Below are 17,342 nucleotides of genomic sequence, written 5' to 3'. Positions count from 1 at the left end.
CAAATGTTAAGTAGCTTATGGACAAAAACAGATCCCTTTGGGACCCCACTAGAAACACTATTGCAGACCAAGCCTTCCCCAGGTGGAGTCACTGAAGAGAAACCTGAAGGAGGCCTGAGCATGAGAAAGCTCCCAAATACCCCAGTGCTAACCCAAGAGCAACCAGTGATTGGGTCAGGACCCAGCAGGGTTAACAGGGGCTAATGGACCCAAAAGAAGGGGAAAGCAGCTTGCTTACCCGGAAAGCACTCCCAGGACAAGGTTAAGAACAAAGAAGGAGCCGATGATGATGAGGGGGATGAAGTACAGCCAGTTCCAGGTGGCTCCTAAGGCATCATTGGTCTGAAAGGGAAAAAAACCAACAACGTTACACTATGTTCCACCTCTGTGTGACCATGAAGGGCTCCAGTTACTTCATCCCCCAGGGTCTATAACCAGGGCCCTGTGTGCCCTGGGATTCCAAAGCCACAGAGCCTTCTGCAGAATCCTGCATGTTGCCCAAGTGCCACAGAACTGACTATGCCACCCTCCCACCCCACGTAATTCATTGAAGTTGCCATTTGGTACCCAGCACTGGATGTGAGCCTTTGCCCCCTGCCTCCACCCAGCCTGTGCCGTCCTGTACTGTCCTTGTCAGGTGCAGTTCACCAGCACAGGCCCCCTTGTACGGCACTTTAAAGGGCAGAGCAGGAGCCAGAGAGGGAGAAACTGGCTTGGCATCTTCCTGTCCTGAGCCAAGAGCACATCCAGACCTGCCCTGATCCAACCAGGAGGATCCACTTGTACACCTTGGAGAGGTGTTGTTTGGAGCTCTCACCACTAGGCTGGATTAGGCTGAGAAGCCGTGCCATGCTCAGACAGCTCTGCTCCCCGCTCTGCCCTGATGGATATGGGCAGGGGAGCCAGGGTATCTGCAGAGCGGCACCACAGCAGGCCTGAGAAGAAGAACTGAGGCGTCGGAGGGAAGCTGCTCTAAACTGGCTCAGCTACCCTTGTTTCCCCAGGGAATGTGCAGCAGTGACCTGCAGTGGGAGTGAGGGGCTGGACTCAGAGCTGGGCCAGGTGGTGGCAAGGTTGAGAAGAGAACTGGAGCTGTGAGCATTAGAATTGGCCTTCATGGAAAGCACTGAGTGCCCAGCATAGAACAAGTTACGTGGTACTGAGCTGCTGCTGGCTTATGAGCTTCCTGGACAGTCAATGCTTCAAGCTCTGCATGCCGAGCCGCACCAGCCTGGAGGGAAAGAGAGCAGTCAGTGCCTGCTCTGACACTGCACACTGTGGCATAAAGCCAGAACCCCGACTCTAGCGGAGGAAAAGTCTTTATCCCAAATCTTTACACAAACATCAGGAGCTGGGCATTTGGGGGGTTGCATGCAAACTCTTCCAGAGTCTCAGTTCCTCTGCTTCTGCTCCAGGGCTTCTCCCCAAGCCGCTCCCTCCAGCCATGTCCAAAGGGAAGGGAGGGGAGCTAAACTGACCCATTAGCTGGCCTGGCTCCTGGCAGCAGGCTGTCTGCTGAGCTGGGCTGGGCTGCAAAGGGGATGGATACTGCAGGCCATGGGCTGGAGGCTGTGCCAGAGAATTTAGGGGGCCTCACCCCACAATACCTGGGGCCTTGGCTATAGCACTGCTTTACTGAAGCACAAGTCAAATAATGATTGCTCATGTCTATGTCTCCTGGAATAGAACTAATGTGGCTGGAAGCCCAAGGCTGACTTGCAGCATATCCTTGCTATTCCAGGGCCAGCCCCTCAAAACTGCTGTATAAATACATCTCCATGTGACCTTCAGGACCCTCTGCTCTTCCAACCCTGTTGTTTCTGATAACATACCTCAATCACCACCCCATTATTTCAGAACTGACAATGGTACCAGTGCACTCAGTGAGCTGAGGAAGTAGGTGAATACCTAGGACCACAGTCAGCCAGCTCATTTCACACATTGAGAGTCTAAATTGGGAAGTCATTTCCCCACTCCATCACCTAGAACCCCTCAGAAGGCCTCCAGCAACTGAAAAGCAGCAGAAACTCTGACAGCTGCCAGCGTCTGCCTGAGCCAGTCACCTCAGGGGATCTCAGAGAGTCCTCCCCTGACCCACACGACAGTAGCACGCTCTCAGTGCTCCTCACTCAGTAAAGACAGGGATTCACAGTGCCACCCCGGCTGAAATGTTGTGCCTCTCCCCTTTCCTCCTCCACCAGTCCCAGAGTGCCATTTCCAAGCTGGGTTAAAAACTCTTCCTTCCCACAGAGCCTGGATTCTAGCTATACACCGTCATAGGCAGTGCCAAGCATTGGCACCCGGCCCTCTGTCACCTCCCCTCCAGCCCACCACAGCTGATCAGACTTGGGGACACAGACACTGTTCGTCCTCACATCATGACCTGACCGATAGGTGGATGCAGGGCCGTCCTTAGCCATAGGCAGAATAGGCAGCCACCTAGGGCACCACTAGGTCTGGTGGCACCGCTCTGCCGGGAGCCCGGACAGATGGGAAGCAGTGGAGCATGTAAGAGCAAGGCTGTTGGGTCCTAGAGAGCCAAATGCAGCACAGTCTGAGAGAGTGGATTGGCTGCTGGGGTCTCTGGGAAGGGGTGGGGGAAGGAACTCACCTGTGAGTGTGGCTCTTTCCCCTCGTGTGAGGTGAGGCAGGCTCGGTGGCTCTGGCAGTAACCTTTGTTGTCCTCCATAACATCCGTTCTTCACCCCCCTGCCCCATGGAGCACCCCACCTTTCGCCTTCCCCCCACGGAGCACCCCTTTCTCCCCCCTCCCCTTCCTGGCTGCCTACTGAGGAATGAAAGTGAAAGTAACTCACTTCCTTGGCAGACAGCCAGGATTGGAATGGTTGCACAGGACTGGGCTGGGGATAGCCAGGTAGCATGTGCAAAAAATCAGGACAGGGGATTGGGGTAGGGTGAGCAGATGTCCCACTTTTATAGGGACAGTCTCAATTTTGGGGGTCTTTTTCTTATATAGGCTCCTGGTGCCTGTATAAGACAAAGCCCCAAATATCGGGACTGGCCCTATAAAATCAGGATATCTGGATCTGGTCACCCTAGCTGGGGATTGGATCTCTCCCTCAGGCAGAGCTGCACAGGGCAGGATGAGTTGCTGTAGCTCCATGGGTGCCCCGTCCCTGACATCAGATGTTGTGCTAACTTCACCATGGTCTGTTGGGCTGGCGGTGGTGCCCATTGGCGTGTGATCGGACCTGAGGGTTTGCTGCTGCTGTTGCCACTCTGCACCCCAAGAGGTGGATTTTGGGGTCCTGCAGTTTTCCACCTGTCTCCTCCTCTACTGCAGCTGTTGGACCAGCAGGTTGGGGGGTGAGCCAAGCATGAAAGCAGTGCTGTGTTGCCATTTAGATTGTCATTTAACAAATTTGTTTGCCAGAAATGCTTGCTAACAATCCTGAATTCAATTTCAATTTTTTTTAAATAAATATCTTAGCCAAAAACAGAAAATTAAGTTGCTGACAATTATATGTGACAAGTTTGGCATAGGGAAGGGAATGGGCCAGTTTTCATCAGAGAAACAAAAAATGCTGACTGACTTTCCTATAGCCCTGTTACTGCTAAATAGAGCCCTCCAACAACTGTAATATGCTCATCTCCTTACTAATGTATAGAGCAGGGATTCCCAAACTTTAGCAGCCCGAGAACCCCTTTCACTAAATTGTGAAATGTCATGAACCCCCTTCTAAAAATGAATATTTTCAGGGATTTAAGTTTACATTTCCTCAGCGTGATGGATGCCCCAACTGCCCGCCCCGCTCTTCCTGGGGCTCAGGCGGAGGTTCGGGCTGCTGGCTCCCCTGCTGATGGGGGCAGGGCTCAGGCTGCCAGCCTCACTCTTCCTGTTACTCAGGCTGCCAGCCCCGCACAGAGCACTGGGGTTCAGGCTGCCGGCTCCCTTGCTGACTGCCAGGACTTGGGCTGCCAGCCCCAACTGCCCAGTCCCGCTCTCTCTGGGACTCAGGGTGTCTACCCTGCAACCGGGTCCCACCTGCTGTCTCCAATGCCCGGGGTCCTCTGGCCGCCATTAGTGAAATTTTTCTGGCAACCCCCCTGTAACGTTCTGCAAACCCCCAGGGGTTCGCGAACCTCAGTTTGGGAACCACTGGTACAGAGCAGGGGTCAGCAACCTACGGCACACATGCCAAAGGTGGCATGCCAGCTGATTTTTGATGTTCTGGGATTCTGGCTGCTGCCTCATTGCCAGCTGAGGTCCCAGCCGCCGGCCCCACTCAGCGGGTCCCGCTGCTGGCCTGGGGACCCCCAAGGAACCCCAGGCTGGCCGCAGGCTAAGCAGGCCGTTGGCTGAGCCCCCGGCTGAGCCACCCAACCCACTGTCGACCTGGGGTTCCAGTCACTCAGCTGGCAGCAGGCTGAGCGGGACTAAATTCAACAAAATAGGAAAACAAGAGCAACTAATGACAAAGTGCAAGAACCTAGAGATCCTCCTGAAGCACAGTGATAGTTCTGATTTAAATGGACTTGAACTGTATGAAGAATTGAGTACACTGTCATCAGTGTTGCCACATGCAAAATCGATGAAGACATTGTACAGTTTATTCATACCAACAAACTTGTTGATATATATATATCCAAAAGTGTACATTACCATTCATATTCTACTGACAATTTCTGTAAGAGCGGCATCAGGAGAACAGAGTTTCTCAAAACTAAAGCTCATTAAAAACTATCTCCGCTCTACAATGAGTCAGGAACGCTTGACTGGTCTTGCTATTCTTGCAATCAAACAAGACATCACTTTGTCTTTGTCATACGATGACATTATTACTGATTTTGCAGCCAAAAGAGCCAGAAAGATTGCTTTTAATTAAAAACAAATCCTTGTTTCAATACCTCTTCATATAAATTTCCAATAAAATGGTGACAACTTAAAAAAATTATATTATTTGCATCATTCTGTCAAAACAGAATTTTTTCTATAGTGCTACTTCTTTAGTGCTAGTTCATCGGCATTACAGTGTGCTTAATTAAGTTAAACTGGTTTTAATAACATGCATGTGGCAAGTTTTCCAATACTGTAAGCTTATGTTTGTGTTGCTCAGAGCAAGCCAGGCACAAGGGCACCAGTTTAATAATTCCGCCTAAGGCACCATAAATCCTAAGGACGGTCCTGGGTGGATGGGGACACATTTCCTTCTCTCTCCCTGCTATAATCACACCTATCATTGTAATGGCCTCCCACGAGCGACCACCCGTGGATGGGTGGGAGGTCAGGTTTCACATTACAATTAAGGAAGAGATAAACCCAGAGCAAAATACCAAATCCAGACACCCTTGGATTCTGGGGAAGTTTCCATCTCATCCAAACACGGCAGCTGGACCCATCCTTCTCTCTGAGAAGGTAAGCCCTGAGGCCATGCATAGAGCAGAATGAGTAAGGTTTTTGTCTTTTCACATTCCTGCCTGACCTCATTTGGGGCTCCCTTGTGTTTCGCCCGCACCATGCTAAACAATACAAAATGCACAGTGTTTGCACCTGTGAGGTGTGACTTGAGTTCAAAAGGAAGAATTATATGCAATGAAGTTGGCATCTCAGCTAGAGGTTGCCAACCTTTGTCCTTCCAGTTCAGAGTTATTCCAAGCACACGTCTAGTCTGACTGTGTCATTGTAAATAGCACATCAACCGTGTTGCATCACAGCCTCACTGGCGAGACTCAGAGGAACAAACAGAGAAGATGCCAGCACCCAGGAGAGCACTAACAATAGGGCCAAACTGTATCAGCTTAAAAGGCTTCTAGCGAGCATCGCTCCATGACATCTCAATACAATTATTCACTGGGCCTTTTAATAAAGCAATGCCCCCTCTCCACCTCCCTGCCACTTCTCAGTTCCCATTTGTTCTCTTGTCAAGTCATCTGTGCATGACGCCGACCTGAGCAGTGATGCGGCAGAATGTGACCATCTGGGGGAGGTGGCATCAATCTTGTTGGAATGAACGATTCTTTTTTCCTAACGCTAATTAAGCCCTCATCTTCATCTGAGTCATCAGCAGTGCATCTCCAGATCGGCCAGTGTAGGGACCACTGTGAGTCTCTTCAAAAAGAAAAGTAAAAGTAATCTCCAAAGACTGGAAGAGCGGGCAATAAATAAATAAATAAATTTGCAAAGTGGGGGGAAACCCCTTAACAAGAGATGAGAAATTGCTGGCTAAAACTCCTGAGCTGTGACATTGCTTCCTCACTTTCTGTGCCCCCCAACCCTGCTTCCCAAAGGCTTTTAATGAAAGTGACTCCAATGCACTAAATGCTCCTGGAAAGACTGAATCAAGGCTTTGAAGCAGCTCCTGCCGTCAGCCCAGAACAGATTGTGAAACTGACTGTTGGAAGGTAGTAAAAAAGGGCCAGATGGGACTACATCCACGGTCCAGGAGCCCTCCCGCTCACAAACATGGGCCTAATACTCCAGTGCCCTGCACACGACAGCCATTTCTCCAGTGCTAAGTGGGTGGAAAACACACCCAAATCAGAAGGAGGCTTCTCTCCAAGCCAGCTGCCCGGCCTTCTCCTGCCATGGAGGCAGGCAGCTAGGGCCGGCTTTAGGCCTATTCCACCAATTCCCCCGAATCAGGCCCCGCACCCAGTGAGAATCCCTTCCCTGGCTAGAGACGCCTTTTTAATTTTTATTCACCTGGCGGCACTCTGGGTCTTCGGCGGCAGGTCCTTTACTCGCTCCGGGTCTTCGGCAGCGGGTCCTTCAGTGCCACCGAAGACCTGGAGTGAGTGAAGGACCCACCACCGATGTGGCGCCGAAGACTCGGAGCACCGCCCGGTGAGTACAAGCCCCATATGTGTGGGGGGTTTTTGGTTTGTTTTTTTTTAAGTCATCCCTGCCGGGCCCCATCTAAACTGTTTGAATTGGGCCCCGCACTTCCTAAAGCCGGCCCTGCAGGCAGCCCATTGCCTGATCCCTCCCAAGACAGTGCCACTGTACGTTACTGCTTGTCTCTCTGCCCTAAGACCTGCCTGCTGATGCTCCCAGGCTTTGTGTCACTCTCTTGTTGTCTCTGCCTCGCTTTCCTCACCTGCAGACTCTAATTACTAAGAGTGACAAACAAGAGGGGGATCATGACAGACGGTGAAAGCAGCTTGGGGGCGGTGGTGCACCTGTGCCGGGAAAATGGTCTCAATTACCAGCAATTTCATCCGTGACGCAGCGGCAATGTTTTCTTTGACGAACCTGCCCAGCTGGGGGTGGTGCCACCTCCTCTTGAAGTAAACAGTCACACATGGCAATTATCACATTAACCTCCGGAGGGGAGCGCAGGAGAGACGGGCGGATGGATGAGGAGGCGGTGAAGGGGGGATTAGAACCCGTGTCTCTCTATGCTTTGCAGGCAGTGCAAAGAGGGGCATCTCCTGCCTTTCCCAAGTCCTTTGGGGAAGATGTGAAATTAAAGCCCTGATCCAGGTAGCTGCCTCCTAACTGGAGCTTGCTGAGGAGGGCTCTGAGTTATTGCAGAGAATTCTTTCCCAGGAATCTGGGTGGGTGGTTCTTGCTCACATGCTCAGGGTCTAACTGATTGCCAGATTTGGAGTTGGGAAGGAATTTTCCCCCAGGTCAGATTGGAAGAGACCCTAGGGGATTTTGCTTTCCTCTGCCGCACAGGGTACAGATCACTTGCAGGGTTTGAATTAATGAAAATGGTGGATTCTCTGTAATTTGAAGCATTTAAATCAAGATTTGAGGACTTAAGTAACACAGCCAGAGAATAGGGGCCTGTTACAGGAGTGAGTGGGTGAGGTTCTGTGGCCTACAATGTACAGGAGGTCCGACTAGATCAGGGGTCTCAAACACGTGCCCCGTAGGCCCGCATGCGGCCTGCGAGGATATTTTCTGTGGCCCGTGAGGTCCTTGCAGCCCCCGCCCCAGCCCTCTTCCAGCGTTTACCTAGAGAGGCTCTGGCCCAACACACACCGCGGTTCCCTGTTCCCACCCAATGGGAGATGCTGGGGGAGGTGCCTGAAGCAACAGCAACATACACACCCCGTGTCCCTGCTCCTCTATGTTCCAGCCACTTCCTGGAGAGGCGGGCGGGCAGGGAGCTTGCCCCGCCCCCAGTGCACACCAGGCCAGAGCCTGCCCCCCGAGTCCCTCTTGCAATCGAACCCCCTGCCACAGCCCTCCTGCACCCCAATGCACTGCCCTGAGCCCCCTGCTGCACCCTGACCCCCTGCTGTACCCTGCACAATGACCTCCTGCCGAGCCCCCTGCTGCACCCTGCACCCATCCTCCACCCCAACTCCCTTCCCTGAGCCGCCTGCCACACCCCTCCTGCACCCTGATCCCCTGCGCTGACCTCCTGCCGCATCCCTCATCCCTCCTGTACCCCACACCCCAACTCCCTGCCCTGAGCCCCTGCCACATCCCTCCCGCAACCCGATCCCCTGCCCCAATCTCCTGCCGCACCCCTCATCCCTCCTGCACCCCATACCCCAACTCCCTGCCCTGAGCCCCTGCCACATCCCACACCCCTCCTGCACCCCCTGGGGGCAGGGAGGGGATGGAGTTGGGGCGGGGATTTCGGAGAAGGGGTTGGAATGGGGGCAGGGAAGAGGTGAGAAGAGGCAGGGCAGGGGCGGAGCTTCTGGAAGGGGTGGAGTGGGGGCGAGGCCCAGGGGGTTGTGGGGAGGTGTCAGTAATGTGGCCCTCAGACCAATGTACTAGTCCTCATGTGGCCCTCGTGGTCATTTGAGTCTGAGACCCCTGGACTAGATGGTTCTGCTTTGAGCAGGGGGCTGGACTAGATGACCTCCTGAGGCCCCTTCCAGCCCTGATGTTCTATGATTCTATGATCATGATGGTCCCTTCTGGCCTTGACATTCATGAGTCTATAACGGGAGGCAGTATCTGGGGGTAGACACAGGCATTGGGTAGGAGCTCCAGGAACCATAACGTCTGATAGAAGCAAAACTCTGGGAAGTTAGGAGTCTGGAGTATGCTGAGTGTGAAAGTGGTTGGATCCCTACCCATGCCTCCTCATCTGGGCCCATTCAGCCACTCCCAGCCCCAGCTAGAACCAGGAAAGGTAACGGTGCACAGGAATGAATCATAACAAGGGGCAGAGTTGATCAAAATTTATCAAAGCTTGAAAGCACAGAGGTCCTGTCTGAGACTGGGGGGAACAACTGTTTCACTCATCCCTAATATTGATATTGCCTTTTGCATTAAACCACCTTCTCCCCCACCCCAGCGTAGGTGATGAGACACCCTGGCCATTACTAGATGCTTAAGGCAGCACGGCCTAGTGGGTAGGGCACTGGACTAGGGTCTATTCCCAGCTCTGCCACTGCCTTATAGTGTGACCTTGGGCAAATCACTTCACATCTGTTTTCCCCTCTGTCTAGCTGATTTTGACTGTAAGCTTTTTGGGGCAGGGATTGACTTATTCTGTGTTTAGATAGCATCTCATACAACGTTGCCCTGACCTCAAAGTGGGGCCTCTAGGCACTACTATGACCTAGATAATCATGCACCTGGCTTGCACAGTGCTGGGGACTCTGGGTCCAGGTAAAACAGACCAGGACAAAGTTGCCAAGAAGAACTGGGTTCCAGCTCACAGCCTATGGGACTAGCTGGTTTATTTCCTTCATGCTTATATGTGAACTGACTGGAGGGGGGCCAGTGCTGGATTTATAGCCCTGGACTCTTTAGTCCTATCTTTATCTACCAAAAAGGCCAGCATAGGCAGCAACTATACAGCCATCCCCCTCCGGTCATGGAGGAGGACCCACTCCTCTAGTCAGGGGGCATCTCTGGGCATTCTGCATGTCAGTGTCGGAGGGGTGCACATGTGCGGGAGCAACAAATACCCGTTAAGTGGGAAATAGACTCAATAGCAAATAAGTAGGAACTTTCTGTCACTACTGACCCAGGGCAGATTCTCACCCCTGATCTGGAAGCTCTCTATTCCTTTCCCAATCACCCAGAGCATCTGGCCTGACCCCTTCCAAGAAGTCCCAGGTCCCCAGTTCTACTTAGCCAGGCCACTGAACAGTCTCCTTTCCAGCCTTTCTGCTGCTACTCCAAATGCCAGCCTCTCATGGATTTGCCATGACACCCCAGCCACACACCGGCAGCAGCATCTGCAGCTGTGTTGGAAGTGCTCTTCAGAGCAGGAGGGAGACTGTGTTTGCCCGATTCACCAAAGGGACAGGGAGCCGGGATGGGGGGAAGGAGACAAGAAATGCAGTAACTTGGAGACAAACCACACAAAAGCTTCCTTCTGCCATGCAAAGTGACTCTGGCAATGCCCAGGCTTGTGGAGTCCCAGGTCCATGGGAGCCTTTAACGAACATGCTACGGTTCAAGATTGATACTGGCTTTTCCCCCCACTCTCCTTTCTGTCAAGGGATCTCCAACTGCTTTATGCTCAGTCATCTGGCCCCCGCATTATAAAGTATTATGCCTGTTCTTCTGACATGGAAATGAGGCATAGAGGGGCTAAAGGAAACATCTTCAAAAGCTTGGGCAGGTGCAGATAGGCATTTGGGAGCCTATGGGCTCAGGGGGTAGTTGGGTGCTCCAAAGATTTCCAGCAATGCCAGTGCTGCCTGATTGCCCTGGGGCTTCAGCATCCCAAGAGGGAGAGGCATGGTAGGAAGAGTCACTGTCATAAAGCCTTGGGACACTCCCGGGTTGCAGGTTCGAAGTCAAGCAAGCACAGCAGATGGACAACTCCACACTCAGATGCTCCTGGAAGCCCCCAGCACAAGGTGACCTGGTAATCTCAGGGGTCAGCTGCTTCCCCAGGACCACGGCAGCTCTGTGCCTTAGGTATACTGACGTTAACTACACTCTGAGTGATGGATCAGGGCTCTCTTCAGCTGGCCACAGTTACAAACTCCCTTCCACCAGTTACCAGCCTGGCCACGGATAACCCCACCATCAGAATACAAGGTGAGCTCTGCCTCGTCACGCGACACTTCCTCCCACCAGCTCCCTGTGGCTGGCAACAACATCAAGCAAACATCCCCAACCAAATAAGCACAACCGCGCAGCACCACACAGGTAACAAGACGGATTGCTTGTGTTACTTACACATGTCCTGCACTTCATATGGAGGGTGAGTTAAAATGTACCTAGACAGGAGAGATTTAGATAGACCTCTCCCCATGATTTGCACTCTCTCTTCCCTGCACAGCTAGGTTAGTACAAGCTACATACCGTGTGTTGGGCAGATGGAATTGGGGGCGGGGGTTGTAAATTGGGTCAAGACCGAGCAGGGGAATGAAAAGGATGCTGGAGACAATACGGGAAGGATTTTGATTGGTGAGCCAGACACTCTCTATGGCAGTTGCATGCTGTGCTTGTGCACAGCCCATGCTTGAGTAGAAGGCATTTACTTTATCCCCTGGGGAAATAAAAATAGCTGTTCAGCTCAACAACGCAACGCATCCTGCTCCCTGACTGCCTCGGTGAAAAGAGACCTCAGACGGCACACTGAACATTTGCATGGAAGCGCAGCCCTCTCTAGCTTCTGGAAATGAAATCCAGGCACCAACAAAGAGATTTAGTGAGGCTCAAACAATCAAGATGGGAGTTCAATTGGAGCGAGGCTTTCCAGCGAATTCAGAACGCTGGGATTCTTTTTTTTTTTGCCACCTTATAGAGCGGTGTTCAGCAGCAGATTACAGATTATCGCTTAATAATAATGCCCAGCAAACACATTATCTGTGGAATTCAAAGCACAGTATAAAGGTGGTTCAGGATTATTGGCCTTATGCAAACTTGGGAAACCGAGGCACAGGATGAAGGACTCACCCCAAGGCCATGGAGCAGGGCAGATTTTCTGGGTGACCTTGGGCAAGCCAGTCACTCTCTCTGGGCCTCACTTCTCTCTCTGTAGCGGGAGAATAGCCCAGCCCTGCCTCACAGGGATGTACAGAGGATAAATACATTAGACTGTGAGGGGCACCAGAGAGGAGTGTCTGATATGGGTGGATGGTAGCTGAGCGGGGCAGAGACCCCAGGGGTCCTGAGCCCCAGGTCAGTGCCCTCTCTACAGGACCACGCTGCTCCTCCTTGAGTCCCAAACGTAAGGAATTCCAATTCATCCTCAGAAGCCCTGAGACGTTGCTCTGACAGCCTCTCTGCAGATATCTCAGCCTAGCCAGGGCTATCAGCAGGTGTGGCAGAACCTGGCAAGATTAAGGTGATCTCTAGTCTGACAGTTCCGCCCCCACTGCTCAGGGAACTGGGAGAGGAGAACTTGGGCAAAGGAGAATCTCAGTTTGTAGCACCTGAAAATTGGCACAAGTGTTTCCCAAGGAAAAGACCAAATACACTCACAGTGGAACAGCTCCCCTAGGACCACGTTCCCTTCCTCGTCACAGCCGCCATAAGGCGCCTCACATCTGCACTAGTGCCATACCCATATCATAACCTGCAATGCCCCTTCCCCCTCCTGATAAACACTGGCCATTAAGGGTGGGGGCAAGGACCCTACCTCACCCACCAGCAATCAGCTCAGTTGCTTTGGCATTGGGTATAGGGCATGTCTCCTCAGGGGGCAGAAACAGAGCATGGCTTTGTTAGATATTGCTGCTGAGTTGGATCCTGGCCCATCTCATGGGGAGCACAGTAGCATCGTAGTTCCCCTAGTTCACACTAATTTTGTCAAGGCCCTCAGCTTGGGGATACATGTGGGGTAGATTTGTGCTGCCCGCCCCTTACTGGCTTAGCCAGCCCTTTGTCTCACACAGCCAACTGGTGTAACTGCACCTGCTTTGTGTCAGGGCAGGGTCCCCTTGCAAGGGTCGAGTGGGGGGGGAACCCTAGCACTGAGGTTTAACACACACAATGGGGGCCACAAAGGTTCCAGCCAGCCAGCTGTAGTCCCCATGTTGGCTGCTCAGGTCTACATAACATTGTCATCGTCCTTACAGCCATTAACAAGATTCAAGTTCTGGTCTAGGAGCTCTGAAGCTCACCTCTTCTACTGGCAAAGCTGAGGCCTCCATTCTGCGCTGTGCTGAGCAACCTGGCTGTCCCCCAGTTAAGCACTTACACCCATCCTTAAACAGAAGTTACTGAGATTACTCAGATGCTTAAAGGTACGTATGAGCTTCAGTGTTTTGCTAGATCTGGGCCAGAGCACTCAGCATCTCGGAGGACTGAGCCTGAAATGGACAGCTCCTTCTCAGGCCCTTTAGCAGAGAGAACTGCTACAAAAGCACAGTTTTCACAGGATAATAAAGGACTACGGTGCATATATTACAAACACACACCTCCCAACTGAAGCCCATCACGACAGGAAACCAAGCACGTCCTAACCCTAGCCGTATGACCTGTTGTGTTTGTGATATTTTGACACATGCTGTCATGTCTCCACCAAGCCCAAATGATTTGCATTTGATCGACAATATAATCCTTGCAACATCAACGATTCATGTGCAAAGACAGTGGTTAGAAAAGCGAGCCCAGGACAGGCCGAGCAGCCTTGACGGTTGAGAGAAGATTGGTAGGCCGGAGGGAGAAGGGACACGCTTTTAGGGGCTGGCTGAGTATGGTGGGTTTAGGTTCTGATCCCTTTTTCCACTGTAAGTTTAACATTTTTCCTTTCAATTAAAGAAGAGTAACTTGTTTTCTAGTGGAAGAGAATCTAGTGCTAGCACAGAACGTTGCCTGGGCTGATTTACACATGTGACACAGGCTTGATCCTGACTGGGGTTGATCCCCTGCAATTCTCATGGCCAGCAGGGAGTGCTCAGCATCAGTCAGGACCAGCCTTCACCATGGTATTTCATTTTTGTTAGCATTTCTCTCCTACTCCCTCACCCCACCAGCTCCTAATTTTACTCTGTCTTTAGCACTGGATTTTTGGATTCAGATACTTAGTTTGGGGATCTGCACTAGCTCTCTGGGTGTTAGCCATGGATATATAAATGGTCTGACTGACCCTCTCTCTGTGTCATGCTAACACTGCTGAGCTGCGCAACAGTGCTTGAGCAGAATTCCCTACAGTGCAATGGACAGGGGACTCCTCGCAGGGTGGTCTCCACATGGGCCTTTGGCATATGCTCACCCTCTGATCAGAGAGAGCCCAATCTTGTTGCCTTTCAGAGCTCACTGCAAGTCTAGTCTCTTTAATTCAGTTTCAAGGGGAGCAAATCGCTATTGGAGGAGTGGATGTCTAGGGGTTAGGGATTTATTTACATGAATCCTGTACAGTTCTATTAGCTATGCCTACTTCCATAGTTGGTGGGGTTGCTGCTGGAATCCTCCTCTTGAGATTGCATTTGTAACTAACAGTAAGGGGCATGCAGAATATAAAATAAGGCCTCATTTGGGCTTTTAAAAAGCCAAAGAAATCAATATATTAAGTGGAATTCAAGAGCAATTTTGCAACCTACATGTATCCTTCCTCGATCTGTATTCATATGGGATGCACTTGCCATGGGTGGAGGGGACCCTCTCCTACCAAAAATAAATACAAATGTGCCATTTTAGCAGTTAGTCTCTGTTCCTTTTCTTAGTTACTTTTTGTACTGTGGTAGCACCTAGAGGCCCCAAGCAGGGATCAAGACTCCACTGGGCCTACACAGACAGTCCCTGCCTCAGAATTTCTATAGCCTAAACTTCCTAACCAGAAAAGTATCCAAATCCAACTATCCCCTCAAAACACAAGCAAAAGTCTCTGCAGCCTGCATGCAATGGATCCTCCTGCACAAACTCATCTATATTAGTAGATAATCACTCACTGGTGCTGGAATCCAGTCCAAAGATGCACAGAGTTTGGTTGGTATAACATACAGTCATTACCATCACCAGCTTTCCATGACCTATTCATGGAATAGATTGTGCTGTGGTGGAAAAAAAAAACATGTGTACACAAACTTGGCCTATAATTGTGCATATCTGTACCCTTCTGCAAAGAAAACCCCATGGTAGTCATGTCTGCCATGGGCTGCTGGAGAGCTTCTATTCATTTCATGCCTCTGGCAAGACCTCTAGGAATTTTCCACCCAGTCTCAAATTCACCCAGACAGAGACCCATTAATACTGCCATGCTACTGGCAATAAGGCTACCACCCGGCAACAAGAATAACTCCAGCAAGAGACACAGTTGCTGCCATGAATAAGGAGCATCTGTGATGTCCCAGGATGCGGGGAGCCTTTAAGTAATATTCTAAAGCTCAGTATTACAATAACTAACTAACATCTTTAATTACTACATCCAATTTGGCTGGAGATCTGCCCAGCGTATCTCGTTCCAGTATGCCTGATGAGAGACCTGGGAAGGATTCCACAGGGATTGTCTCTAGTTGGGGCATTTCAAAGTCTTGCTTAGAAATGAGGAGGGGGATTTCTCCAGGACACTATGGCATCACTCAGACATGAGATAATCTCATTCCAGGTCAGAAATAAACTCAGCAGCAGGTTGACATGCCAAATACTTGCCTGGCTTGAGGGCAAAGTGAGGTGGAAGTGGCTGACAAGGGAGAGTTTCTTGTATAATCTCACCACAGCAGGAGGGATATTAGTTTCATATAAAGCAAAAGTAACAAAAGAAGGGTTTTAAACGAAGGATATTCGCTAAGTTCAAAATCACCACTAAAGAGATCCACAGCCTTTCACCCTTCCCATTTATACATTTGAACACGAGGATTTGGGGGGAGAGAGAAAGGCAGATGTTTCCAGTAGTCTCTTGTCCAACACCCACATAACTCTGTCTGCCTTAAAGTTCACAGCTGGTTTTATACTGACATCTCATTTAGAGGAAGGGTATTTTCTAGCAATCAGCCCAAACTGGAACACTGGGTATGAAACCACCAGCACCTCAAAAGTAAAATCCAGTCCCAAACTTTGCAACTCTGTCTTCTCTCAAAATTGGGCAAAACACTCTCAAACTTAGGAGATGTTGGGATCCAGGTCTGAATTCTATGGCTCAGATCCATCTCTACAATCTTCACTTGGAGTGCTGCCTACAACCTCATCTTCAAACCTCTTCCTCTCTGGCCTGTCCTGACATGTAACACATCCCCATGGAAGATGGACTCCATTTAGGGAGATGGACACATGGATGGACGTGCACACAAAAATGAGACCAAGTAGGAAGAACAATCATGACTGGTATATTACAAGCAGAGAGTCACTATGTTCCCCCTCTCCCAGCCCCAAAGACTCTGCCACAGGCTGCAGAGCTGTCCATAAGGAGGCAGATTTACTTCTTCATTTTAAATAACTGTAATCTGATCTCCTGTATGCATGGCCATGCTTTATTCCCGGCTGCTGGTGCCTGGCATCCATCGGCTCCCCAGTTACTGTACATGGTTTGAATGAAAATGCTTTGCTTTTCTAAATTAGCTTAACAAGGAAATTGGTAAATTTCCTTTGCAGAACAAGGGCTGCTGGCTCTTAGGGAGCTGGACTGCTGCTTTACAGAGCGCCGCTGAGGCATGAGAACATAGCTGTGGCATGAGGGTCAATTATGTGTGTCATGTGACTAAGAATACACATGCTACTCTGAGGATTCGAGAGTCAGGGTCCTGCCAGAACCCCAGAGCCAGCGATGCTGTGCTCAGCTGCTGAGTTTCTACTTTCTCCTTTGAGCTGACAGTTGGCCACTGTAGGCAAAATGCAGTTTCCTCCTACCTTCAAGGGGATCTGAATTTAGGACTTAAGTTTACTCCCTCAGTTCCACTCTGGCAGGAGCTGGAAGCCCTGTGGAGGCAGCCATCCCAGCTCTGGCACCGGATGAAGACTCTTTCATGGCTTATTTGTGATCCTTCTGGCTGATTCTGTAGGGGTGGTGGCTGGCTCTGGTTGGCGCAACGTGGGGGCTAAAGCAGGGGAATTGCAGGGGGATGTTTCTAGGAATCTTCACCAGGGTCAGCCTCAGGCTCTGCTGTTCATCTAAAATTTGGCTGATTCTAACCCAAATCCTTCTGCACAGTTTGGGTTTGAGTCCCCATAGCTCGCTGCTTCCACATGCAGCTGGGCCCCTGCCTCCCTCCAGCTCCTCAGATGGGGTAGTCTGTGCAGGTTGCTCCCCTATAGGCCAGGCCCATCCTGCCCACTCACTGAGGACTGGATTCCCAAGAATCAAGGCTGCTGTGATCACCCTAGAATCTGGCAGCTCAGACCCAGACATTTCAATGAGCTGGCAGTTGGGGTTTAACAAGTTCAGACTCCCACCCTGCCCTAATTCTCAGAACTCTAAAAGGAGCAAACACAACTCCCCTGCATGAGGAGGCCCTTCTGCTCTAACTTGGGACTTCATTGACGCCATTACTAACACCTTCCCCATGCACAACTCCCTGGCTCCCCAGAGCCTTTTTACTATGCAGAGGAAGTTTGAAAGAGG

At 50.9% G+C, this 17,342-nt stretch overlaps 1 protein-coding gene across 1 annotated transcript in view; it reads right to left on the bottom strand.

Moving 5' to 3' along the window:
* CACNA1E (calcium voltage-gated channel subunit alpha1 E) overlaps positions 1–17,342 on the bottom strand; it is a 315,028-nt gene that overhangs the window by 141,812 nt on the left and 155,874 nt on the right. Inside the window, 1 exon segment of the mRNA XM_030572681.1 lies at positions 239–342. Within this exon segment, the coding sequence (XP_030428541.1) occupies positions 239–342 (104 nt within the window).

This window comes from Gopherus evgoodei, chromosome 8 (genome assembly GCF_007399415.2).
Source record: "Gopherus evgoodei ecotype Sinaloan lineage chromosome 8, rGopEvg1_v1.p, whole genome shotgun sequence".
Classification (NCBI taxonomy): domain Eukaryota; kingdom Metazoa; phylum Chordata; order Testudines; family Testudinidae; genus Gopherus; species Gopherus evgoodei.
The sequence above is the reverse complement of the archived record's forward strand: the minus strand, read 5'-3'. Positions and strand labels throughout refer to the sequence as shown.